Raw genomic sequence first — 27,612 nt, 5'->3', positions numbered from 1 at the left:
GATGCCCATCTAATCCCATCCTCATAGCTACTCCATGACGAACAAGATGCCCATCTAATTTAGTCCTATTTGCCCAGATTTGACCATTAAGCCTATAAACTTGAGAGATACAGTGCAGAAATAGGCCCTTCAGCCCACCGAATCTGTGCTGTCCAGCAATCACCGTTATCTAACACCAACACTATCCTACACACTAGGAACAATTTACAATTTTTTTACCAAAGCCAACCAATCTACAAACCTGTACATATTTGGAGTATGGGATGAAACCAGAGCACCCAGACAAAACCCACACAGTCACAAGGAGAACATACAAACTCCATACAGGCAGCACCCATAGTCAGGATCGAACCTAGGTCTCTGGCGCTGTAAGGCAGCAAATCTACTGCTGCGCCACTGTGCTGCCCATATTCTTATCCAAATGTCTTGGAAATATAGTTGTAAATATCTTTAATATTCCTCTGGCAGCTCAACCCATATACCCATCACCCTCTGTGTGAATAAGTGGCCTGTCAGATTGTTATTACATTTTCCCCTCTCACTTCTCACCTTAAATCTATGCCCCTTTCCTCTGGATCACTTCTGCCCCAGAAGAGATCCCAGTGATCCAAAAATCTGAATCTTTGCCCCGGCACCAAATCTTCAGATATGCATTCATTTTAAAGATACTGTAGACACAGCGTGCTGGAATAACTCAGAGGGTCAGGCAGCAGCTCTGGAGAAAAAGAATAGGTGACATTTCAGGTTGAAACCCTTCTTCAGACTGAAACTAGAGATGGGGGAATGGCGGCTACTTACTGCAGATGTTGAAGGAGCGGAGCCTTCTCAAAAAGTACAGCCGGCTCTGTCCCATCTTGTGTAGGGCCTCAGCGTTCCTGGACCAGTCCAGTTTACTGTCCAGGTACACTCCAAGGAATTTCTACTCCCTGGTAAACTGCACATCCACACAATTGATGGAGACGGGGGGCCGGGGTGTTCCTCTCCTCCTAAAGTCCACCATGAACTCGTTAGTCTTGTCAGTGTTGAGCTGCAGGTGATTCAGCCCACACCATTCAACAAAATCGTTGACTACACCTCTGTATTCAGCTTCCCTCCCATCACTGATCCAGCCCACAATTGCAGAATCATCTGAAAATTTCTGCAGGTGGCAGGAGTCTGAGTTATATCTGAAGTCCGAGATGTAGATGGTGAACAGGGAGAGTTTGCTCGCTAGCAGTGCAGGCCGGATGGTGTTAAAAGCACTGGAGAAGCAAAAAAAACATGACTCACAATGCTTCCCGGCTTATCCAGGTGAGCATAGGAATGATGGAGCAGGTGGATAATGGCGTCCTCAACCCCCATCTTTGTTTGGTAAGCGAACTGCGGCGGTCCAGGCAGTGGGGGTGGGAATGCAGGAATTAGCTGAAATTAGATAAATTAACCTTTATACCACTAGGTTGTAAATTGCCCTAGTGAAATATGAGGTGGTGTTCCTCCAGTCATTGCCCTATCCTCATTTTCCCCACTCTCACTGGTTTTGAGGGAAATGGGCGCAGGATATTCCTGCACTATTTATCTATTTCCTTTAGCTTTCCTAGAGGTCACTCACATAGGCGGAAATCCCGGGGGGGGGGGGGCACAGGGGACGCAAGTCCCCTCCATGTTTTGAGAGGTGGGGGATAATCCCCCCCATGTTTTGTATTCGGATTTTTAAATCCGGTGAAAAAAAAATCTATTAAAAATCTCCGCATTCCGCGAGACAATGGGGGTGGGACTGATGATCGAGGGCGCCGAATGGACGAGTGAGACGTCGGTCAGCAGGCGGTGGGGTGGGGGGGGACACACATGATGATTCAGCGCGATGATTGGAGGAGGGAAGTGTCAGTCAGAGGCGGAAGTAGGTGTGTGGGACTGAGGATAGAGCGCGGTGATTGGAGGAGGGAGACATTCTGGTGGAGAAAAGATCATAGAGCGAAGCTTGAATTGGCCCGTTTGCTGGGCCTTTCATCGCCCGGCTCGGCGCGGATCGTCCATTGCCCCGCGGTCAAATTGTTGCGTCGTGGCGATCAAGGCTCCCGATGTTGAAGCCCCTGCCAGGCGATGGAAGATCCAGCGGCCGAACCCTCCGAAGTCACGTGTGTGTGTGTGTGTGTGTGTGTGTGTGTGTGTGTGTGTGTGTGTGTGTGTGTGTGTGTGTGTGTGTGTGTGTGTGTGTGTGTGTGTGTGTGTGCACGTGCGCACACGGCCGCCAAGAGATTGCATCCCCCCCCCCCATGTTTTGATAGCGATTTCCGCCCCTGGTCACTCAACTACTTTCTCCTGGCTTTTTAGGTGTGACCAACTCGCTTAAACTCCTATCTATGTTGCTCTCAACATCACAGATCGTCCTGGGTATGTCAGCTCTAGTTCCAATTCTTTCATTTGGTCAGTCAGGACCTGCAGCTGGACACTTCCCATTGTTACAGTCACCAGGGACACTGGAATATTTGTTGATTCCCACAAACTGGCAGGGCTACAGGAATAAAATAGGGAAATAGGACTGATCAGATCCACAAACAGCCATTGGACTCAATGGGTCAAATGTCCTCACTCTGTGTCAGGAAGTAAAAAGCTTCAGTTTGAAATTGACTTATTAACATTTTACTGAGAATATTTAAGAATGGGATAATAAAAGTAGAAGCCAAAACCTAATAAATAAACTGTAGTAAACTGAAGTAATCTCTTTAACTTCAAGTTATGATATTTTGAAAAAACCTGAATCCGACCAGAAATGTACAAATACTTTTCTTTGGGAAGATGTGAGATAAGGAAAGAGTTATTAAGCACTAATACTTTAAGATTCATTTAACACAATGTAGTGTTAAATACACTGGAATAGGTAGCACCAACGCAGGGAAGAGCTGACAGCAATTTCTGTTTTTCTACATTTAACTTTACCTGTGCATGTGCCAGAATTTCTTCTCAGATTTCCTCTACTCACTAATAGTGAATACTGATAGTTTCACTGTTAGTCTCATTGCAGATCCTGTGCCAATATTGTCATCTATACTTCACTATGGTAACATATATCCACTATGAACCATCTGTGAATGCCATTAAATAACACGTACTACCAAGCCTATTGTGATGCATGAGAACTTTCCTTTTGGCAACTTAACCATCAATGGAAAACCCCTCTTCCAAATAAGGACAGACTGCGTTCAATCTTGCGAAAATGACAGCTGCTTATTTCCCTGGTTATTTAATCTCCTACTTCCATATAAGAGATCATTAATTTGTTTGTGCTTGCCCTCTCCTCTGGTGCTTACATCCTATAGGTGCACTGGAAATTGTCCTGGCACATATAACGATGGTTCTGAATCTGCATCAGAACTAGCTCCTGGGATGGTTATATATTTCAGAAAAACACAAGAACTCAATAAGGAAAAAATTGTAAATGCTGGAAATCTGAAAGAAAACACAAAATGCTGCAAACACGGAGCGAACCAGATATCTGTGCAAAAACCAAAATAGTTGATGTTTCACATTGGTATCCCCTTGTCAGTATTGGTCTGATGAAGGGTCTCTGACCAAAACATTAATTGGGTAGTTTACAACCTAACTATATGAGCGCTGAATTCTCCAATTTTAGATAACTTACAAACAACATCACCACTCCCTCTCTTTTCCCTCCCCCTCTATCTTCCCTGTGCCCCTCCTGGACTGGTACCCGTTACTCCCCTCCTCGTCCACCTTTCTTCCTTCCTCTGACTCCAGATTTCACACATCTTACACCCTTATTTCACACCTTTAATCATATCATCTCTGGCCTTTGTCCAACCATCTGCCTTTCAAAAGAAAATCCATCCAACTATGTATCCAACTATTCTTCCCCCAACCCAACAAGTCACATATCCATGTTCTCTAGAGATGTTGCCTGACCCACTGAGTTACTCGAACACCATTTGCCTTTTTTTGTAAACCAGTATTGTGTCTACGTTAATTTTGTTTCTCTCTCCACAGATGCTACCCAATTTCCTGAGTGCTTCCAGCATTTACAGATTTTTTTAGTCAATAAGAGGTAATTCTAGTGAAAAAAAAATATTATCATATGGGTAATGTTTTTCTTAATTTTAATGTAGAAATTTTCTCCTGACCAACTATGTTATCCCAAACATTTCAATTCAACTTATAGAAATAGTTTTCAGTGGAAAAACAAAATAGTCTATTCAATATTTAATTTTAGCAAATTACCACACTGGCAGCTGTGACAAATAAAGACCAGTGTTTTCAACCATCATTCATGAACGAGAAAACGTAATTCCTGCCACAAATAGGTGAAGAATCATTTTTGTAACATCCATCATGGCATTAAATTATTCAACACAGATCAGCTATGCTTTCTTTATTCTCCTTGGGGTTGACAAATTGCTGCACATGCTGACTGACAAAGATGAATAGGTTCAAATTTCATTGTTGAAAAATAGTTAATACCATGAAAATCCTTCAGACAATAAAAAATGGTAGTCAGGATAGGTCATCTCACTCCTTGAGCCTGCTCTACCATTCACTAAGATTGATCTACAGTAACTGGTTCTATTTTCCTTTCTAATCCTAGATCCACTTTCCTCTCTAAACCTAAAACCTCAATTCTGTACCGTATAAGCATTTCTCAGAGTTGAATGTACATAATGATTTGCTTTCCATGGCCCTATATGAAAGTAGAAAATTCCAAAGTTTCAAAACCCTCTGAAAAAAAAAAATATCCTCCTCACTTCTGAAGTGACTAACTCTTTCTACTGAGATCATGCCCACCAGTTCTTTACAGATTGGAAATGGGCAAGGACTTAGCTTCCGTTCTTCCTTCCATTGATTCAGCTTTACAACATCTTTGCTATAACATGGTGATCAAAATTGAACACAATACTCCAAATGTGGCCTCACCAGCATCTTATGTTGCTGTAACATGACTTCCCAACTTCTATACTCAATACTCTGCAGTAAACTGCAGAGCAATCTTGTGGCAAAAAATTGCATTGTTCTTGAGATATATCTGCTAAAACCAAAAACCCATATTAGCTCCAGACCATGAAAAAGCTATAAATCCCATGAATCTATCAATTCTGAATAGGTGCGTGTTTATTACTACAATGAGAGGGAAGTGGATGCAAGTCATTGTTTATGGTGTTTTGCAGCAATCTTTCGTGACCATGGTTTAAAAGACGACCGAAAAATTCAGATCATTTTCTACACTGGTTTATTTTTTTTCAAATAGCACTGAGAATTACATTTTGTCAAAAGGCTTCCACTAATACTTAAGTTATTAAAAGCAAAGCACCATGCTTAATGTGCATAATTTCTAATTTGTTGACTGCAAGTTCTAATTCCATGATCTCACATATAAAGAAGGAGAATGAAGATGAATGCAAACCCAGCACTTAACCTCCATTATTTAAAGTAATGTTAAATTGGTTTCTACTATGCGAATGAGGTTCTCCAGAAGTTTCACTAGACACGTCTATCCATGGGCTTGGTGTAGAATCAGATATGCATTGCAACAGAATTGTGCTGTGAATTGGATTAAAGATGTTCTCTCCCAATGTCTTGTAACCACTGTAGTAGATCATCCTAATTGGTCATCCACTGTATAATTTCTTTTTTCATCATTAAGGATTTGTTAAGTCTTCAGTTCTCATTTGTTTCCGAAATTAGTAGGCGATGAATCAACTCTTCATCGACTAATTCCGACAGTACAAAATTAGTAGGCGATGAATCAACTCTTATTCCATTCATGTTAACACATGTACGGTCCATGGGTTTACAACGCCCTGGTGTATAAGTTCTTCTGTTTGCAGCTTCTGAATTAGAGGGTATTCATTGTGGACATTGGACTCTGGAACTGTTACGATATAATGCTAAGAATTATATCTGCACTCTGTATCTTTTTCTTCACTCTACTTGTATAGTCTTTCTGCTGGCTAGGTAGCATGCAACAAAAAGATTTTCATTGTACCTTGGTACATGGGACAATAAACTAAACTATTGTATTTGAGTTTGACTTAATAGATAGTTTTACCTGATTTTGATTAGATAGCATGCAAAACAAAGATTTTTACTGTGTCTCAGAACACATGTCGATAATAAATCTAAACCTGCTGGATAAAATTGGATTTTCTTGCTGTGTTGGAGGTTGAAAGGAGACCTAATAGAAGTATATAAAATTATGAGTGGTATACATAGGGTAGACAGTCAAAATATGTTTCCCCATTGTGGAAATGTCAAGGAATAAAGGGCACAGTTTTAAGGTAAGAGGGTCAAATTTTAAACAATAAGTACAGGGCAAGATTTATTTTAAACAGAGAGTTTTGGGTGTCTGGAACACATTGTCGGGTGTGGTGATGGAGGCAGATACATTAGATGCATTTAAGAGGCTTTTAGGCACATAAATATGCAGAGAATGGAGGGATGTGGATCACATGTAGCAGGGGAGATGCATGTAACTTGACATCATGCTCGGTACAGACATTGTGGACAGAAGGACCCGTTCCTATGCTGTACTGTTATATGCTCTTATGAATTAAAGAAATGAATCTTTGAACCTATGAGCAGAATTCAAGTGACAAGCGAGTAAGTATAAAAACATGAATAGAAGTTTTCAAAGTAAGGTCAGAAACAGTGAAGGCAATTAACAATCTAAGAAATCTAGAGTTTTAAGATACAAGATTTCACTGCAAGAAATCTTTTTCAAATTAGGTAAAGTGCAGCCTAAACAGATTTCAAAACATAAAGGAAATTTAAATGGTATGTATAACATGCAGCTGATTCAAAAACCTCCCTATTCTGGGCCCCTGCTGAAATTTCATTTCACCACCAAGTTCCTCGAGTTGCTACGCAGAATCATCTAACAATATAACATGAAGTGACTTGACACAGAGCATTTCTTTCTTCCTGGAATAGGATTTAAGCACTTTGAAAGATACAACAGCCATTGAAAAATGAGTGCATTGACATAAACCGAAATAAACCTAATGTTTCAAGCCATTTCGGTACGACAATAGAAGTGCTGCCAATTTGACATGATGAAACCACAGGACTTCACTTACTGACAAATACAACAAATGTCACGTGTCAAGGATCAGCTGCATGAAACAAACAATATCCCATTATATCGTCAGATAATTTTATTTTGGCATTCAAACAGTGTGCAGTTAATTCTTCTATTGCAGCTGCCAAGGAAAGCTTTATGGCTTAATCGCATTGTTTTCACTGGAAGACCAAAGTATTTATTCAACCTTTCCTGTCGGTTTATAAATTTAGCATCTGATAATGTAAATCCTAGCAAAGCACATCCCTATGATAAGTAGCAGCAAACTGTAGTTGTTCAGAAATATATTTTCAAATCACCAGTACAGGTACTCCCAGACTTACGCAAAAGGCGACTTACGTAAACTCGCACTAATGGAAATAATTATGTACTCAGTCCCTAGTGCAATCAAGGCAGTTTGTAATTTATACAACACTATACGATCACTCACGTTTACATCAGAACCAAGCAGGAAATGGCGACGGTACTTACACAGAAGGCCACGTGCCACAGAAATTGCCCCAGGCGCAGCCACTGCTCTGAGACATTTAATACTCTCAGTGATGGACACAAAGTGCTGGAGTGACTCAGTGAGTCAGGCAGCATCACTGGAGAATATGGACAGGCAACATTTTGGGTCGAGATCTTTCTTCAGTGTCAGTGAGTTATTTCGGGCCGGAGATGGGGATTGTGATTCTGACGTAAATTGGTGAGTACTTGTTGTTACATCAATTGTTTAATCCCAGCATTATTGCCTGAAGAAGGGTCTCGACCCAAAACGTCATCTATTCCTTTTCTCTAGAGATGTTGCCTGACCTGCTGAGTTACTCCAGCTTTTTGTATCTATCTTCGGCATCTGCAATACCTTCCTACACACACAAGATCAGGTCAGAACCTGGCACATACCAGTACCCTACATACTGCAGGCAAAGTTGGCAGAACTGGAAGGACTTCCAGCAGGTGCATTAACCGGTTAGTCCCATTCAATAGAAAAAAAGACATAAAGTGCTGGAGTAACTCAGGGGGTCAGGCAGCATCCCTGGAGCTCATGGATAAGTGACATTTCGGGTCGGGGCTCTTCTTCAGACCATTCAATGATATCTGCATTGTGGTGTGTGGACCCTGGTCTGTGCTTACAGGGTCCAATTGTGAACAGGTCATACAAGAAAATTATGACATACTATAGTTAACTTCAGCAACCCCAGATTCTTTCCTAGCAACCCAGCAAATAACTGTAGTATTGTATTACCAAGGAGTTGGAAGTTTGAGATTCACACCAATTGCATCAACCCAGTGGCACCATAGGCAAAATGTGACAGATAATTATATATCATTTTGATTTTTTAATAACATTAATTTCTTAATAAGCCTAATATGTAGGAATAGGAAGATTGATCATATTTATAGGAAACTATAAAGAAGTTTGTAAACCCTACTTGAGCAAGAACTGTAATGAAATACATCTCAAAACACAACCCACCAAATCGGAATTGTAAGAAATTTCTAATTTTTACTATAATTCATTCTATACAAAATACAATTTTCAACCTTGTTTCAAAACTTAATTTGTTAGTGTACAAAAATATGAAAATATAAAAATATTTTTACAGATCAGTTAGTAAATGTGGCAATAGTTCCAAATGTGTCAGATACAAATAAACAATGCTTCTTGTTAATTGTATAGTGATATTTACAGATATGGGTGTTGAAAGTGCATGATATTTTGAACTACAAATACCACAAACAAGCTTGCAACCTGCTCCATGTGAACCAGATTATAGTCTCAAATGGAGTGTATTTGATCAATGCTTTGGTTCTGGCAACTTCACCTGTAACTCAATTCTTAGAATGGAGATGAAGAATAAAATGTCATTTATTACAACTGTTTGTCCTAGACCATTATTTGCAAAAAGGCACAAATAAATTATAATAGGAAATTGTGTGATGTGCAAAATGATACAATAGAAACTTAAAAAGGACAGATCATAAAGTAATTAAAAAAAACATTGGTTCACAAATGTATGAAATGCATAGGGAAAAAATGCAAACAGAAGAACAGACTTTGAATGAGAAGCAGAACAGAAAGGCACGTTTACCCTAATTTTGCTCTGTACACAATCCCATGGACATCAACTAGCTTGTGAACTTTGTAACTTGCTAATAATAGGTTTGCTATCAATTCTTATTTCAGCGTTAAATAATGAGGTAGCACATTATTCCAAAACTGCTTGGAGTTAGCTTTCTCATTCCTTGTGCCTGCCTTTTCATTCAATTTTTGTGTTCCATCTGTGGGTTCTTTCAAAGCAAGCTTTTCTCTTTTAGGTTTTGTTTTCGGATTCCCGTCATTATCATCAACCCAATTTCCTTTATCTCTACATCTCCCTCCCCTACTCTTCTTAACTTCAAAATGATCTCTATCAGATTCTTCTAAACTTTCTTTTTCCTCCTTATCTGCCAATTTTCTTCTGTTGCTTTCAAGTTTATATTTCCCCCTTTGGTTGTCCCCTTCCATGCCCTCCTCTTCCCCGCCTTCACCTTCCTCCCCCTCATCATCTTCCCCCTCCTCACCTTCCTCCCCCTCACCTTCCCCCTCCCCCTCCTCCTCCTCACCTTCCTCCCCCTCACCTTCCCCCTCCCCCTCCTCCTCCTCACCTTCCCCCTCACCTTCCTCCCCCTCACCTTCCTCCCCCTCACCTTCCCCCTCCCCCTCCTCCTCCTCACCTTCCTCCCCCTCCTCCTCCTCACCTTCCTCCCCCTCACCTTCCTCTTCCTCCCCCTCACCATCCCCACCTTCCTCGCCCTCACCTTCCCCCTCCTCACCTTCCTCCTCCTCACCTTCCTTCCCCTCACCTTCCCCCTCCTCCTCACCTTCCTCCCCCTCACCTTCCTCTTCCTCCCCCTCACCTTCCCCACCTTCCTCGCCCTCACCTTCCCCCTCCTCCTCACCTTCCTCCTCACCTTCCTTCCCCTCACCTTCCCCCTCCTCCTCACCTTCCTCCCCCTCACCTTCCCCCTCATCACCTTCCTCCTCATCACCTTCCTCCTCATCACTTTCCTCCTCCTCACCTACCTCCTCCCCCTCACCTTCCTCCCCCTCACCTTGCCCCTCCTCCTCACCTTCCCCCTCATCACCTTCCTCCTCATCACCTTCCTCCTCCTCACTTTCCCCCTCCTCCTCCTCCTCACTTTCCCCCTCCTCCTCATCTTCCCGCTCCTCCTCACCTTCCCCCTCCTCACCTTCCTCCTCCTCATCCTGTTTATTTCTCCCCTCATTATACACTGTTTTTCCTCTCTTATCTTCCTCTTCCCACTCGTCTCCACTATCCTCTTCCTCATTCTCATCTTCCCCCCTCTCACATCTCTCATCCTCTTCTTGCCCACTCTCACATTCCTCCTCATCTTCCCTGAATTCAGCTTCCTCCTCTTCTCTACTCATGCCTTTCCCCTCTCCCTCACTCTCATCTTTCTCATCCTTCTCTCTGCTCTTACCTTCCTCCTCCTCATCCCCGCTCTCACCTTCTTCCTCCTCCTCTTCCTCGCTCTCACCTTCCTCCTCCTCCTCTTCCCCACTCTCACCATCTTCCTCGCTCTCCCCTTCCTCATCTTCCCCACTCTCATCTTTCTCTTCCTTCTCTCTGCTCTTACCTTCCTCCTTCTCGTCCTCACTCTCATCATCTTCCTCCTCCCTTTCCCAACTCTCATCTTTCTCTTCCTTACTGTTCTTACCCACCTCCTCCTCCTCTTCCTCCCCTTCTTCCTCCTCCTCTTCCCCTCCCTCACCTGCTTCCTCCTCTTCCTCTTTGTTTCTTTCCCTTGCACGTTTTGCATTTTTAGTGCTTTCATTGGACTTGTTCCAGCTTGTGTCTCTATTTCTTTTATTCTTCCTCCTCCTACTTTCCTTCTCTTTATCTTCCCCACTCTCATCTTCTGTGCTTTTACCTCCCTCCTCCTCTGCCCTGGTTTCACTTTCCTCCCCGTCTTCCCCACTATGATCTTCTTCCTCTTCATCTTCCAATTCCTCAATTTCCTCTTTTTCCCTGCCCATTCGTTCTCTTTCCACTTCATCAGCTTTCCTGCTTTCATTTTCCTCTTCGTCATCACTGCTCTCACCTTTTTCCTTCCCTTCTACTCTTTTTTCATCTTCTTTCTTCTTTTCACCTACCCGGCTCTGCATTCCCTCTTTGTTTATCCCAGCACTTCCCTCATCTCCATCGGTCTCCAAGCCACTTTCATAAACTCTATTTCTTCCTGCCTTTCCTTCCACATTGCCATTTGCTTCTGTACTCTTGCCTTCTTCTGGTTCCTCTCTATTCTCATTTTCTTCATCACTGTCAGCTTCACACTGTCTTTCAATTTCTTTCCTCGCTGCTATTCTGTTCACTTCTCCTCCTCTTTCGTTTTGATCAGTTACATTTTCTTGTTCATAAATTTCCTCTGCATCAACATCTCCAGTTTCTTGAGCCACTTCCTCTCTTATAGTTTTACCACCAGCTACACTCTCATTGGGTTGTTCCTCATTGCATTTACCACTTTTCCCGTCTACTTCTGTACATCCTTTGGTATCCTCTTCACCTTTCGAAGTTTTCTGCTCTTCAATTTCTTGTCTTCTTTCTTCTTCTGTACCTTTGCCTTCTTTTAATATTTCATAATTTATAAAGTTCTGTTCAGTACCTTTATTGACAACTTTCAGGATGTTTTTATGTGATTTATGTGTTTTTCTTGACTCTACATTACTTTTTCTGACTAAATCACCCCGTGCCTTTCCTTCATAGGGCTCAAACGTGGGCTTAATTTGTTCCTCTTGTTTCTCTTCTTTATTTAATTCCTCTTTCCACTTCATTGATTTATGGCCTTTCACACTCTTACTTCTATTGGCTATTTTAACTCTATTGCTCGCGTGACTATCACCACTTATTCTAACACCATTGTTTTCTTTTTTGGTGTTCCTATAATACTTTAATTCTTCTGTTTCTTCCTGCATAACTGTTTCTTCAATTGGTTCTGAAATATTTATAGCATTTTTTTGGCTTTCATTTATAGTACTACAGTCATATATGTGCTTGTCATTTGCTGTCATTGGCAATCTCTTTTTGGTTATTATATTTTCTTTGCCACTTGTTTTTTTCTCATTGCTAATATCTTTGATATTACGTTTGGCATGGTTTCCATCTGCCATTCCTTCAAGTACACTTGAGTGCAGATTTAGTCCTGAAGACTGTGTCAGCCATGGAACTTTTATGGGCTCTCTAACTTCCCGCTTCTCACTGTCATTAATCTTTCTTTGTCCACCCTTACCAGAGATTTTACGTTTCTTCTATTCCAAATGAAAAGCAATGAATGAAAAGGAAAAAAGGAGGGTTATTAAAAGTAAAAGATAAATGTAATGTCCACACAGGTTATGTGGTGACAAAATAATAAAACAGAAACAGAACAGAAGAAAGCAAATCAAATATATAGGATCACATTATAAATAGAGCTAATTAAAGAAAGGAAAGCTACAGATCCTGATGAAAAAAATAATTGCTTGGGATAAATAGTCAATACATCGGAGATAAAGGTGAATATTTTAGAGATTAGAGATAAAGTAGTCAGGGAGCTATGGCCTTGTAAAGAATAGGATTAAAATATGTCAGCTTGAATAAATAAAATTATACTGCAATGATTTGAGACAAAGACAATAGTATTTTCCCCACAGCTTACTGAAAAATGGCAACAAGGGGAAAAAAAAGACGTCGTGAAAATTATTCCTCTTCTGAACCAGTGAGTTTTCACATCATCTACCCTGACCATCATGAGCAAACATTGCATTCAACCCTAAGTGACACTGGTATGTTATTTAGACCCCAAAGGATAAATGGAAATGCATTATTATTTTTTATAGTTATTTTGTGTGGAATGCTAAATATCAAGCCCCAGTCTTGTAGCTCTAGTTTCTGAATGTTACATTGAACAATTCAATTTATTATAAATTGTTTTCAAAGAAAATCAACTTTGCACTTACCTGTTCCTTAAGAACAGGTGATAAGGTCAGGGTTTTGTCATTAGGATTCACCATGACTGTATGAGTCTAGGAAGTAAAACAATTAATGAAGTTAATATTTACTGTAATGTTATCTGGTAATAAATTAAATTAAAAATACCAACAAAATAATACTCACAGTACATACATAGAACATAACAGCACAGGAACAGGCCCTTTGGCCCGCAATGTCTTTGCTGAACATGATGCCAAGCCAACTCTTACCTCCTGCACTTATATTACACTCTTATCTGCCTGCACATAATCCACATCCCTCCCTTCCCTGCATTTCCAGGCGCATATCCAATGGTGTTGATGTGCAATACAATAGCAATATAGCATAGAATAGCAATCATATATTATACAAACAGCAATATATTATATAATACCAATCATATATTATACAAACAGCAATATATTATACAATATCAATCTTTTTAAAATTGTTCAAATGCCTGAAGAATTGTCTACATGATATTCCAGAACAGAAAATGCCTCAGAATATTTCCTCAGATGAGTAGAATAATGTACACGCCTCAATATAGACTAGTCAATCTAAAAATTAAATCTCTAGTTACTTCCATTGATGTTGAAACCCAAGTCTGACAACAAGGGTCACTGCAATGTTTTATACACGTCAATGCAACCAAAAGATTGGGGCAACCGATAAATCATTCCAGTGCTGTACATCCAGTCTACACACTAAGTATTCAGAAGACCAACATCATTTACCAATCTTCACCATTATAGAACACCCATCTTCACACAGCCAAACCCCTTCATTGTTTTAAAAATTAGTAGGTGTCCTCCTAGTCTCTTCTTTTTTCAGGGAAACCACATACATCCCCATTTATCGTGTTCACTAAACATATCAAATCTCGCAAGTTGGTTCTTGTCTGAAGAAGGGTCTCGATCCAAAACACGCCCATTCCTTCTCTCCAGAGATGCTGCCTGTCCCGCTGAGTTACTCCAACATTTTGTGTCTATTTTAAGTTGGCTCTGCATTTTCTTCAAGTTATACCAGCAGAATTACACATTATAATTCAATTATGATCAAACCAAGGTTCAAGACAAATTTATAAATTACCCCTCTCTCTCTCTCTCTCAACCTTCAAGAAATGAATTCCTAATACATTATGGCCTTATCAATTTTAAATGTGATTATTTCTCTTTCCGATCGCTTAATTTTTCAAACTAACATAAGTAGCCTCCGTATTCCTCCATCCAAAATCTACCATCTCTCATTTTTATTTGTTAATTGTTCATCAAATTTCCACAGTACATTCTTGACCATCTATAATATGTTCTTAACCTTTCACTATTTTTCTTTACCATGTTTAATGGATCAATTGTTTCCCCAAGACCTTTATCGCTTTCCTCTTCTTCGGATTCCGCTTCAGCTAAACTTTTCTGGGCATCCTTGACCTCTTTGTCTTTTGGAAATAATTGTATGAATTTGATTAAAATTTGATATAAATAAATAAAATACATATGAAGTACAACTTGCTATTCGGAATGACCACAGATTGCTCAAATGAACTTAATTTAACCAATGTTTAGTTATCATGTGTTTAAGAATGCACAAAGACATGTAGATCTCAGTTTAACATTTGTGTTGCTTTGATGGCTGAGCCATGCATCAGAAATTGGTTCCAAATGAATTGCATTCATATACATAATACCGTAGCTTTTTTTAAATGCATAAGTCTCATTATAAATTAAACATTCTGAATTATTTGTCAACAAAATTATTTGAGAACAATGATATAAAAGGACACTACAAATCCTGTGTAAAAATCTAATGCGTGATCGACAGATTGAGTGACACAGCGGTACAGCTGGTAGAGCTTCTGAGTTGCAGCGCTAGAAACCCGGGTTTGATCCTGACCTTGAGTGCTGTCTATATGGAGGCAGCATTCTTCCTGTGACCTCATGGGTTTCCTCCAGGTCCTCTGATTTCCTTCCACATCCAGAAGATGTGGAAGGGGGAAACCGCTTTCGGTCGCCTCCTCGACGGAGAGGCGACTTTTTCCATGTCGCCTCCCTCGTGGCCTAACAGCTTGGATTGGAGCGGCTTTTCCCGGAGTTGGGCCCAGAGCATCAGCAGCAGGCACAGCGTGGACTTTTCCATGGCGGAGCAGGCGAACCCTTGCAGAGGGTCGCCAGAGAGGAGTGCTCCGAATGCTGGCCTGGTGACTTTGACATCGTGGAGCTGTGGTCTGCGGAGCTTCTAGCCGCGGGCGGGGCGTGGACCTACCAACCGGAGCCTGGGATCCCTTGCCGGGGATCCCTGGAGAAGAGCTCCGACCGCCAGCCTACGGCCTATAATATCCTGAAGTCGAGGTCTCCGGTAGGAAAGTGCCGATTCGGGCACTCCAGGCCACGGAGTGTGTTTGACCATCCTGACGTCGGAGATTTGATCATCCCGACGAGAGGGCCTGTACATCGGGCCATCCGTAGCGGTGACTACGGAGGGTTTATGGCCCCGACCATGGATGAACAAAGGAGGAGGACTGACTGAACTTTATTGCCTTCCACCACAGTGAAGAATGCTGTGGTGAATGTTTGTGTTAAATTCTATTGTGTAAAGAGTGTTCTTTTTTTTTTTAAGTGTATCGCTGCTGACAAATTCATTTCACTGCACCTTCGGGTGCATGTAACAAATAAAATTGACTTTGACTTTGAGAAGAGATGCGGAGTTGTGGGTCTCTATAAGTTACCACTAGTGAGTGGATGGGAAAGTAGAATAACATCGAACTAGTGTGAATGGATGATCAAAGGTTGGCGTTCTGTTTCCATGCATATTCTCCAAAACTAAAACAATTTACCCAGAAGAACCCAGCCACAAGTCCCTGGTACAGTTTAACAGTCAATTATACTTAATCAATCATTTTTCAAATTATCTTCTGAAAGTAGTTAATAAAATATATTTAATCTGCCCTTTCAATCAAACGATGACAGGAGTAGTGTAATGTTTGATTTCTTCATGTCACCCTGTCTCTTTAGCCAATTATATTTTACCTGCTCTCACTGATTACTAATCCTACTACCACTTTAGATTTATTTTATATACTCAGTCAAAACTCTTCATGCTTTGAGTCACCATGTTAAACTTTTCTTTAATCATCTAGCATTTCTGATCCAAAAATTCAATTCAATTGGTGAAGCACAATTTACTATTTACAAACAATTGGTAGATTTATTTTTTTAGATCCTATGGTTGATGGATTTTTGGTGCTTTAGTTTGTGCCAAGTCTTAGCAAAATGTACATCCAGAGCTTTTTTTAGTAAACAAAAAGGTGTCGCCAGGCACGATTAATAAATGTGGCTGGAAAACGAACTAATGACGTTTACATTTATACGTGCCAGAATGCTGGTACCGTCACAAAACAACCCATCAATTTTTTTTCATTATTCAGTTATTTTGCCATCACTTTATATTAATAAACTATATTAATTGGTCAAAATGCATTGGCAGTAGTATGAAGCATTTGATAAAGTACCTTTCATTATATATTAAAGAATCTTTGAATGATGCAAAACTAGTTTGAAAATGTACTTTAAACAACAATAATTAAGCTTTAAGTTACAGTAGAAAGTTCTGTGTCAACTTAAAGATGAAGAGCTGAGCTGACATAAATAACACCTCTTTCCACCAAACCAATTCAAACATTATTCTTCTAGTGTACCAAAAATCCAATTACTCAACTGGCTACTAATCCTGCCTCCCTTCGTACACTTTCTTGGATCAGATACAGGCATCCTAAGAACAGCAAGATCTCACTATCAAGTCAGCCTCAGGTAGAGTATTGCTGACGCCACACCCTGTAACATCCAGTCAACATATCACAGGAGGCACAGCTGGATGAACATCCATGTTGGATGCATACAGTATCAATGGTTTAAAAGTTTTATAACTGTTGTTATATAGTATCTGATATTTAACGACATTAATAATTACCAATTATTTCTCAGGGTGGAAATGTCAAAGACTTGAAGCCATAGCTTTAACGTGAGAGGGACAAAGTCTAAAGGAGATGTGCAGGGCAAGATTTTTTTTACACAGATGCTGGTAGGTTCCTCAAATCCACTGCCATGGGTGGTGGTGGAGACTGATAGAACAGTGGCGTTTAAGGAGCTTTGAGAAAAATTTGCAGGGAATGGTGGAATCATGTGCGAGCAGAGATGACTAGTTTAACTTGGCATCAAACTCCGCGCAGACAAGATGTGCCAAAAGGCCAGATCCATAGCATATTTTTCTAGGTTCTATGCAAATAACAAATGAATGGGGTCTCTAATCCTACACTTGAACTAAGTGGCATTGGTTAGAGGATGAATCGCATGGCTGATCCCAAAGCAATCAAGCTCTGTCAATGGAATCATGTGGAGAGGAGTGACAGATGCCAGTACAAGATTTATCTAACTGAGAGCAATTGAATAGTGGTAGTTCCCTTTAAAACAACGCACAGCTAACATGACTTAGCCTATTCATTTTGCAGCAGCATTTTATCAGCATGGTATTTAGCAAATGGAAAACATGGTATGCATTCTCTAAACACTTTCAGTAATTTCATGTAATATTACTCATTCAGTCACTGCAATACAGGAGAGAAATAAATAAAAATGGAAATGCTGGAACTGCTCATTTATGGAGGCAGAAACAGATTTAATGTTTCAAGAATGGCCTTTCTTCAGAAAGTAGATGTAAACATATTTAAAGATTCAGAGGCGAGAAGGAGAGAGCAAAAGGGATGGTTAATTATTTGGTGGAAGGCTGCAAAGATTACATAACAAAAGGGATAATAGTGTAAGACAAAGTCAGGTAGCACTTGCGCAAAAAAAAAGGTTCCCAGAGGAGATACAAGAGTCATTCATTATCTTCAATTTAACAAAAAATACAAAAGATGTTGGAAATCTGAAATAAGTGCTTACTTATGTTGGACATTGGTGATTTTTCATAAACTTGAACATTAATAATTGGCTTTGGAACAATTATTTTTTTTTCAATAATTTTCTCTCCAGGAATTGCGTTACTACTGGCAGCCAAAGAAGGCTTTATGATACCAGTTCCAATTGGAGGCAGTGTACGTACCATCTGGCCAAACTGCTCTGGAGATCTTTCCTGAAAACAAAACTGAATGTAAATAAAGTTTAATGTATTACTGTTTAAATCTAGACTTATAGAGCAGTGCTCTAAAAGTTTGCTGATGAACATAGAAACATAGAAAATAGGTGCAGGATTAGGCCATTCGGCCCTTCGAGCCAGCACCGCCATTCAATATGATCATGGCTGATCATTCAAATCAATACCCCGTTCCTATTTTTTCCCCCCCATATCCCTTGATTCCCGTAGCTCCAAGAGCTAAATCTAACTCTCTCGTGAAAACATCCAGTGAATTAGCCTCCACTGTCTTCTGTGGTGGAGAATTCCACAGATTCACATCTCTCTGGGTGAAAAAGCTTTTCCTCATCTCAGTCCTAAATGGCCTATCTCTTATTGTTAAACTGTGACCGCTGGTTCTGGACTCCTCCAACATCAGGAACATTTTTCCTGCATCTAGCCTGTCCAATCCTTCAACAATGTTATATGTTTCGATAAGATCCCCTCTCATCCTAAATTCCAAGGAATACAAGTCCAGTCAACCCATTCTTTCATCATATGTCAGTCCCGCCATCTCGGGAATTAACCTGGTGAACCTACACTGCACTCCCTCAATCGCAATAATATCCTTCCTTAAATTAAGAGACCAAAACTGCCCACAAAAGTCCAGGAACATTGCATTACCATGCAATTAACCACTTTCCCCAAGTTCTAAACTAAAATTTGCAAAAGCTTCTATTATTAATTTGAAAATCCCCAGTACTCCCAGTAGGATCAACTTCCAGTCATTAATTTTTGGCAGAAGACATGATGAGACGTGATGATAAGACACAACAGGGAACATTCTCTTCCATACTCCATTTGTCTAATGCCTAATGTAATCTCACACTCACAACAGTTGTTAAAGTATTGAGATTAATTCTGGAATTTTCTTCCTTTGTGAAAGTAAGCTGCCAAAATTCAATATGACATCAATATCAAACCTGCCATTGAAATACAGAAACAGGCCGTTTGGCCTGAGCAGTCTATGTCACCATTTTCCACACTCACTATCAGTCCCAGTTAAATTGTGTTCCTATATCATCTCCCTCCACTTTCTTCCATTTATTTACCCAATCTGATCTTGAATGTTAGTTGATTTCTGCCTCAATCACATTGTTCTAGTCTCTTACACTGAATCTTGTCTAAAACATAGAACAATACAGCACGGGGACAGGACTTTCAGCCTGCAATGTCTGTGCCGAACACAAGACTAACACTTATCTGCTGGCACATATTCCATAGTGATTATCCAAAAGTCTCTTAAATGCCACTATCGTATCTGCCTCCACTACCACCCCAGGCGGCATATACCATATACCCACCAGATTCTACACTAAAAAAAAACTTGCCCTGCACCACTCCTTTAAACTTTGCCACTCTCACCTTAAAGCCATGCACTCTAATATTTAATAATTCCATTTTGGGAAAAAGATTCTGACTTTCAATCGTATTTATGCCTCATAATTTTATGTACTATCAGGTCTCCCCTCAACCTTTGGCGTTCCAGAGAAAACAATCTGAGTCTGGCCAAACTCGCCTTGTTGCTCATACCCTCTAATCCAGACAACATTCTGGTAAACCATCTCTGCCACCACATCCTTCCTGTAGACTGCACACAATATCCCACACTTTACAGCATTGGGTTTGGGATTCTTCAACCAAGGGATACAGTTTGCCACTAAATTATGGAAGTGTTAAAGGTGGAATTTGTATCTCAAAGGATGATAAATGCAGTTCTACATGTACCCTTTCACGCCGCCTAATTCGTGCCGATAATGAACGATTCAATGTGTTAGTTGTAAATGAATCGCCCATTGTCATGGTATAAGTATCAGTTAAATAGTTCTTGTTCTTGTCATCACTTTCAATCACAATGTTTTCTGAGCCCGATGGCCTGGGGATGGCAAGTACGAGCATGTGGCATCCTCCACAAGCAACCTACAAAAAAAGCAAGGACAGCACTTGGTTACTTGTGTCCATCTATACATATGGAAAACAATTCCATAAACATTGAACAAGACAGCATTTTTGGCTGAAACAGTTAGGATATAAATGGATACCAGCACTGATACTACTATTTGTCTCTCAGAACATTTTATTCTTCTCTTAACAGGAACAGTTTCTTCCCAGCTGTCCTGTCGTCAACTGTCCTAACTCATCTACCTCATTGGAGACCTTTGAATTATCTTTAATCAGACTTTATCAGACTTCAAATTATATCTTTGCATTAAATGTTGTACCTTTTATCAGTGTACAGTGGACACTTGATTGCAATCATGTACAGTCTTTTCCTTGAGAGCACAATCACAGTTCATTTGGACACAATATGGCATTTCAAAATTAGTGGAATTACTGTGGCAACATCAAAAGTCTTTAATTGCTTACCGATTGGACTGCTAACTTCAAGAATCTGGTGCAAAGCGTAGGTTTGAATTGATTGGTAAAGTTCTCTTCACCAAGCCCCAACTTGCCATGTCGCCCATCACCAAAGGTATACAGAAGGCCATTATCTACCAGAAAAACACCACATAAATATAAGTAGCAATCGGCCTTTAAGCAACACCTTCTGGTTGGAAAAAGCTGCCCCCGAGGTCCTTCTTAAATCTGTCCGCTCTCACCTTAAGCCTATGCCCTCTAGTTTTAGAATCATCTATCCTGAAGACTGTAAGCCTTCACTTTATTCATGGCCCTCAAGGTCTAGTACATCTGAATAACGTCGCCCCTCAACCTTCTACACTACAAAGAAAAAAGTCCCAGCCTATCCGATCTATCCCTATAGCTCAAACCCACAAGCCCAGGAGACATACTGTTGAAAATCTTCTGTACCCTTTCCAACTTAATGACATCTTTCCTCTTGGTGGGCAACCAGAACTGCACACAGTACTCCAAGTATGGTCTCACCAATGACCTGTACAGCAGCATCACGATGTCCCAACCCCTCCCAATGAAGGCAAACATGCCAAATGCCTTCTCCACAACACTGTCCACCTGATTCACCATTTTCAGGGTCTCTACTATTTACTGTGTAAGCCTTGCCTTTGTTTGACATGCAGAAGTGCAACACCTCACACTTGTCGGAGTTAAATTTCATTTGCCAGTATTTTTTATGTGATGGCGTACTGACACCTCTAAAATGTTAAGCGTCATTTTTGGTTTTTCATCACTTTAATAGCAATGTCATAATATGTGCGAATGATCAAACATTAGTGTGATGGACAGGGCATTGTACCCAAATGTTTAATGATTATGTATCTAAATAACTGGCATACATTCATGTTGGTCAAGGATAGAGTACTTGAGGGAGCCAGATGAAATAATTTAGGGTCATCAAGAAAAAGCACTGACATCATAAAACAGGAAGTATTGATCTAGCACGTTGATGGTTACAGAGGGAAGGCAGGAGAATGGGGTTGAGAAGAAAAAATAGATCCGCTATGATTGATTGGCGGAACAGACTCGATGGGCCGAATGGCCTATTTTAGCTCCTATGTTTTATGGGCAAGGTTTCATGCCATCACTTTGTGTATGAGACCACCAGGGGCGCCGGGGAAATGGCTGCCTTGCCGGCAGTCTGTTCGTATTTTCTTTCTTTTTGTTATTTTTTAGTTTGTTAAAAGATTGTTTTAACGTTCTTCGGTTTGTTTTATGTGGGGGGAGGGGGGAGGGGGGAGGGGGGAGGGGGGAGGGGGGAGGGGGGAGGGGGGAGGGGGGAGGGGGGAGGGGGGAGGGGGGAGGGGGGAGGGGATCGGGGGAAACTTTTTTTCAAGCTCTTACTAGCAATGTTACAACATTTTGAGATTTTAAAAATCAAGTCTGCAATTTATCCCATCAGATAAAGCATAAAAAGAAGTTTAATTTGACACCTAATTCACTTTCATATCTCAGGTATTTAAAAAGTTATGGCCATTTTCATACTCGGAAATTAGCATCTTGTCCCCTATTGATTTTCTATGGACATAACAAAAAAGCTGTGATCGTGGACAGTCAAAAGCACATAACTTTCTTAAAAATTAAGAGAACTGAATGAAATTTTCAGTTATCATAGATTGAAGCATTCTGAAACAAATATAAAATAATCTTACTTGGATGACCTGAAATTAAAACATATAATTAGAAACATAGAAACATAGAAACATAGAAATTAGGTGCAGGAGTAGGCCATTCGGCCCTTCGAGCCTGCACCGCCATTCAATATGATCATGGCTGATCATCCAACTCAGTATCCCGTACCTGCCTTCTCTCCATACCCTTTGATCCCCTTAGCCACAAGAGCCACATCTAACTCCCTCTTAAATATAGCCAATGAACTGGCCTCGACTACCCTCTGTGGCAGGGAGTTCCAGAGATTCACCACTCTCTGTGTGAAAAAAGTTCTTCTCATCTCGGTTTTAAAGGATTTCCCCCTTATCCTTAAGCTGTGACCCCTTGTCTTGGACTTCCCCAACATCGGGAGCAATCTTCCTGCATCTAGCCTGTCCAACCCCTTAATTAGTTAGTTACCCAATTGCAGCTAATTTCAAACTTCAATTACTAGATCTAAACATCTATCCATTTCTTAATAAATGATTAACATTTTTAAATAGCCTAAGTGTCCAAATAATATTCACAAATAATTCACAATAAAACATGATTTTTAAATCTCATTTACATTAATTTATAGGCCAAATGGAAGGAATTTAGTGTTCAATTGTTGTAAATTAAAGTCCATTTAAATCAGCTTTCCAGTGGGATCCTGTGAACGCGCTGGTTTAGAATGTTCACATTGCGGTAGATTTGTGCCCTCAAATGCCCAGAAAAATACTGTGGGATATAATGGGGCCCAAATTAGCTACTCGCAACATTAAACTTTGTATAAAGGGATCTTAAGAAGCCCTTTTTAACGTAAAAATAAACAGCCTACCTTCCGTTGTCCCCTGTATGAGATCCGGCCCGTTGTCGGCGGTCGGGGGTTTAGAGGTTAATTTTTAACAAGTAAAGAAAGCCCTTAAAACTAAAAATAGCTCCAGCTACGGAATCTTCCAGCGATTTTTCATTAACAATTAACTAGGCTGAAAAACCTCGATTGGAACAGCCTAGGGAAAATCGCGTTTTAAACCCGCCCCCCTATAAACGGCGCCAAAATCGCGCACACGGGCTGGGACAGATTTTCAGCGATCTTCTGGTAGGCTTTGCAACATACCTACTCTTACCTTCCCGGAGATGTGATCAATTTTCGGTTCACATTCTCGTGGGGTCTGCGGCTTTTCATCGATGGAGCTGGAAGCCTCCTCGGACTGTCGTGAGCCCCACCGTGGGGCGCGGACTTAACATCGGAGCTGACTCTTGCCTGGGATCGCGACCATCGCGGACTCACATTGCAAAGTGTTCCTGAGGTCATCTGTTATGGCTCTGATTTATTCTGGACTTTTATCGCCTCCAGTTTATCTTTACCCACCCACCCATCCACCCAAATCTCTACTTTCAGTCTGAAAAAGGGTTCCGACCTAAAACATCACCTATTCATTTTCTCCAGAAATGCTGCCGAGCCCTGCTGAGTTACTCCTGTATTTTGTGTCTATCTATGGGTTTAAGGTCAGCAAGGATCTGCCACCACAAAGGATGCCGCCATTGACATTGGCATTGCATTGACAAAGATGGATGAAAGTTTGTATTCAATACATGGGAGAAGTGAACATGAGTAAAACTTTGAACGCCAACACAGTGATATCACATACCTGTCACAACAGCAGAGTGGTTCTCTCCACATGAAATAAACCGTATCTTTTTTTTCTTCAAGTCTTCCACAACCTTTGGCAATGTAGACTCAAATACAGATGTGCCATGTCCTAATTGACCAAACTGTCCAAAGCCAAATGCATATACATCTTGCTCTGTAAAAAGATCAAATACAGGATATGGAGTCAAGTGGCACACAAGAGTAAAAAAACCAACTCGGTAAGACAGAAATGTTGCCAATATAATCTTTTATCAAACAAATCTTAAAATCAATAAATACTGTGTCCCTTTGCATCAGTCATAAAGGATTTCAGCAACATTTTGCACATGAAAATATTTACTTGAAAATCATCTGAAACAGCACAGGAAATTTGGTCTTTCGTTTACTAATGGGTTTGCCTACATAAAACATGGAGGCATGGGTGGATCATGGAGAGGATGGTAATGGATTTTAATGAGTTTAAAACCAGCTGATGGAATGGACAGATGGGTATCCCATGAAATTTACTGATGAGGAAAGTGAAATGATATATTTTGGTAGGAAGAATGGGACCTGACGTGGAGCGTGAACACCTCTGCGCTGCTGAAAAAGGTCCAGCAGAGACTGCACTTCCTGAGGGTGCTCAGGAAGAATAACATCACTCAGAGACTGCTGCTGTCCTTTTATCGGTGCTCCATTGAGAGCCTCCTAACATACTGTGTATGCGTATGGTACACCAGCTGCACAGCGGCTCAGAGGAAAGCGCTCCAGAGGGCCATTGACAACGCCCAGAGGATTGTCGGATGCCCTCTCCTTACCTTGGAGGACTTACACAGTTCCCGCTGCATCAAAAAATCCCAGAGTATTATAAAGGACATTTCCCACCCCGGACACTCCCTGTTTGAACTGTTACCGTCAGGCAGACGGTACAGATCTACAAGGACACGGACAAACAGACTTAAAAACAGTTTTTACCCCACTGCTATAAAGGCACTAAATGTAGCCGCCAAGGAACGCAGGGGCGATACATACATACATGAAATCGACAGAAGGATGTAGGGCTGGGTGTTTATGCGTGCTATTTTTATGATATTTATTTTAGTTGTTTATCTTTTTAAATATTTTACTTTGTATGTATCGTTAGCTTTTAGAAATGTTTGAATGGTGCACTGACTGGCTGACATTTTACAATTTCGTTGTACATGGTTCATGTTACAATGACAATAAAGAAACTATTCTATTCTATTCTAAGAGGTAATGAAAACTAGAGGACAATGTACAAAAAAAAGGGCGTGAAATATGGAAGTATGAAATTGGTCTGAAATAAGGTCAAAAGTTACTATGAAGAACCATAGAGAACCACAGCTTGGAGCTCGTCTGGAATGGACACTGCTCCAAAAGGCCTAGTGCACAGACTTTGGAAATGGCACCAAATCTGGCGATTGAACAAAAAAGTTCACTGCATGGACAGACTATCACAAGTTGTTATGTGTCATTTGTAATCTGGTCTGTGAAAAGTTATACTGCTTTGTTTTTTTGACTGCTTTATTTAACATGTGTTAAACACCATTGTCCTAACTGAATAAACAGGTCCAACATTTTCCCTTTGGTATATTAGTTTCCTTTCCAAATTATTTAAAAATTTAACAAATTAGACTTTTACGAGAAACCCGGTATATAAAATTCCAATAGATATGATTTTAGAAGTCTGTTACTATGCTGATGCTGTTACAAATTGTTAGGATTGGTGAAACATATTCAATACATGGAAGAACATTTGGGTTGCAGAAATACCAAAGAAATTTGAATAATTCACACATTAATCTCAAACTCATTATGAAAAACAATTTTCATTAAATCCAATAATTTGACAAATGCACAAACTAAGGATTTTAAAATACATCCGTTTACTGTGGAATCTCATGAAGCATTGCATTTTAGCCATTCCATAGTAGTTTCAAACAAATCTAGACATCTATTTTAAACCTGAAAATAGTGAAGCAATTTTTTTAAACCACTATTTAAGGTAATATTTGGAACAAGGTTGAAACGTTGTGCACAATTCATTTAACGGTGATTTTTATCTCAACCTTTTGACAAGCATACCTGTAAGAATAAGAGTGTGACCACCCCCACATGCAACTTGTTTGACTTTTCCTGAAATATTATTCACAGGCTGTGGGATCCGATTATTTATCGTCTCACCAAGTGGTAATCCCAGTTTCCCATTATCAGATTCTCCGAATGTGTAGAGTTCTCCTTCACCTATGAAGAAGTAATAAAAGTATGTTGTGGTAATCCAGTTACAGTTGCTATGTTAATTGTTGCACTGCAAACAGTTAGCATTTTTGTCACTAAAGTTAGGACTTTTTGCTCTGCTGTCTCCCTTACTTCTCCTAATCTACTTAGTCAAATTTCTCATGTTGGCCAGTTCCAAACTTTCATCTAAGTCTAGTTTCGCTCCTCCCGCCCCTTAAGTCCTCTCTGAATTCATCTTGTCCATGTGATCACCACCTACTACCTCCATTTTATTCCCACAAAAGTAATGAATATCCGCTTTCATTTCCTGGCCAACATGTTATAGTTAATAGGTTCATCTCCTCAGATCTGTCTTGCTCTCTTATTATCATCTATCTACCCAAAAAAAACCTCAAACTGTGATGCTTCCATTTTTGCAAACTATCATCCAATCTCTGAACTTCCTTTCATCTTCAAAATCCTTGAATGTTTTAACCTCACAAAATTGTGATATATTATGTTGACATTCTTGAAAAAACCTCACCATTCATGTTCCCATCCAGTCATAGACGTGATATTTTATCAGATTATGAGAGTTTATAAGGGAGATGTTGAGATTATGACATTTGATGATATTTTATCAGATTTTTCTCTCCTTTAGTCCTTCTCCATCCATCTGCATCCTTTAGCCATATCATCCATTTCCTCTCTGGCTCTGACATGCTGGATAGTACCAAACTCAATTGGCGTGGTGCACTTCTAACTGGTTGCTGTCGAACAACCATCAACAATGGCTTTGCTTCACATGCGCGCACTATTATCTCCACAATCTTGTTTCCTTCCTTGGCAACTTCATCCAAAATGTATGACAATTTCCACATGTACAGTGATAAGTTCATAAGTTATAGGAACAGAATTAGGCCATTCGGCCCATCAAGTCTAGCCCGCTGGCTGATGTATCTTTCCCGCTCAACCCCATTCTCCTGCCTTCTCCCCATAACCCCTCACACCTGTACTAATCAAGAATCTATCAATCTCCACCTTAAAAATATCCATTGATGGCCTCCACAGCATTTTGAATTCCACAGATTCACCACCCTCTGACTAAAGAAATTCCTCCTCATCTCTTCTCTAAAGGTACGTCCGTTTATTCTGAGGCTATGGCCTCCCACTATTGGAAACGTCTCCAAGACTCTCTCACTCATGGATAACTCACAGCTTCAGCTCAAACCTTGGCCATTGATGCTCCAGTAAATTGTCAGATACATTGTCCAATTTCAAACTCCATTAATGCATCAATTTCTTCCAACTAAACTTTGGGAAGATCTAAAGTTTTCTTAATCTTACTTTGTAACCCCAGAAACTTATAATCATCTATTTCTGTTCGAAAGAAAATCTACAATTATTTTGAAATGTAAACATATGTTCACCCGAGAGCTTTAGAACACCAAGTTAATCTACTCTATGTGAGCTAT

General features: G+C 40.3%; 1 protein-coding gene across 2 annotated transcripts in view; it reads right to left on the bottom strand.

Annotated features, from left to right (window-relative positions):
• rpgr (retinitis pigmentosa GTPase regulator) overlaps positions 1-27,612 on the bottom strand; it is a 75,120-nt gene that overhangs the window by 17,110 nt on the left and 30,398 nt on the right. For both annotated transcript variants that reach the window (XM_033033108.1, XM_033033109.1), the window contains exons 7-13: positions 26,006-26,164; positions 23,919-24,074; positions 20,590-20,714; positions 19,951-20,142; positions 17,994-18,183; positions 14,394-14,494; positions 13,044-13,109 (exon numbers count right to left, since the gene is read on the bottom strand). In XM_033033108.1, coding sequence (XP_032888999.1) covers positions 13,044-13,109; positions 14,394-14,494; positions 17,994-18,183; positions 19,951-20,142; positions 20,590-20,714; positions 23,919-24,074; positions 26,006-26,164 — 989 coding nt within the window. The remainder of the gene's footprint in view (positions 1-13,043; positions 13,110-14,393; positions 14,495-17,993; positions 18,184-19,950; positions 20,143-20,589; positions 20,715-23,918; positions 24,075-26,005; positions 26,165-27,612) is intronic.

Source organism: Amblyraja radiata, chromosome 14, assembly GCF_010909765.2.
Source record: "Amblyraja radiata isolate CabotCenter1 chromosome 14, sAmbRad1.1.pri, whole genome shotgun sequence".
Classification (NCBI taxonomy): domain Eukaryota; kingdom Metazoa; phylum Chordata; class Chondrichthyes; order Rajiformes; family Rajidae; genus Amblyraja; species Amblyraja radiata.
The sequence above is the reverse complement of the archived record's forward strand: the minus strand, read 5'-3'. Positions and strand labels throughout refer to the sequence as shown.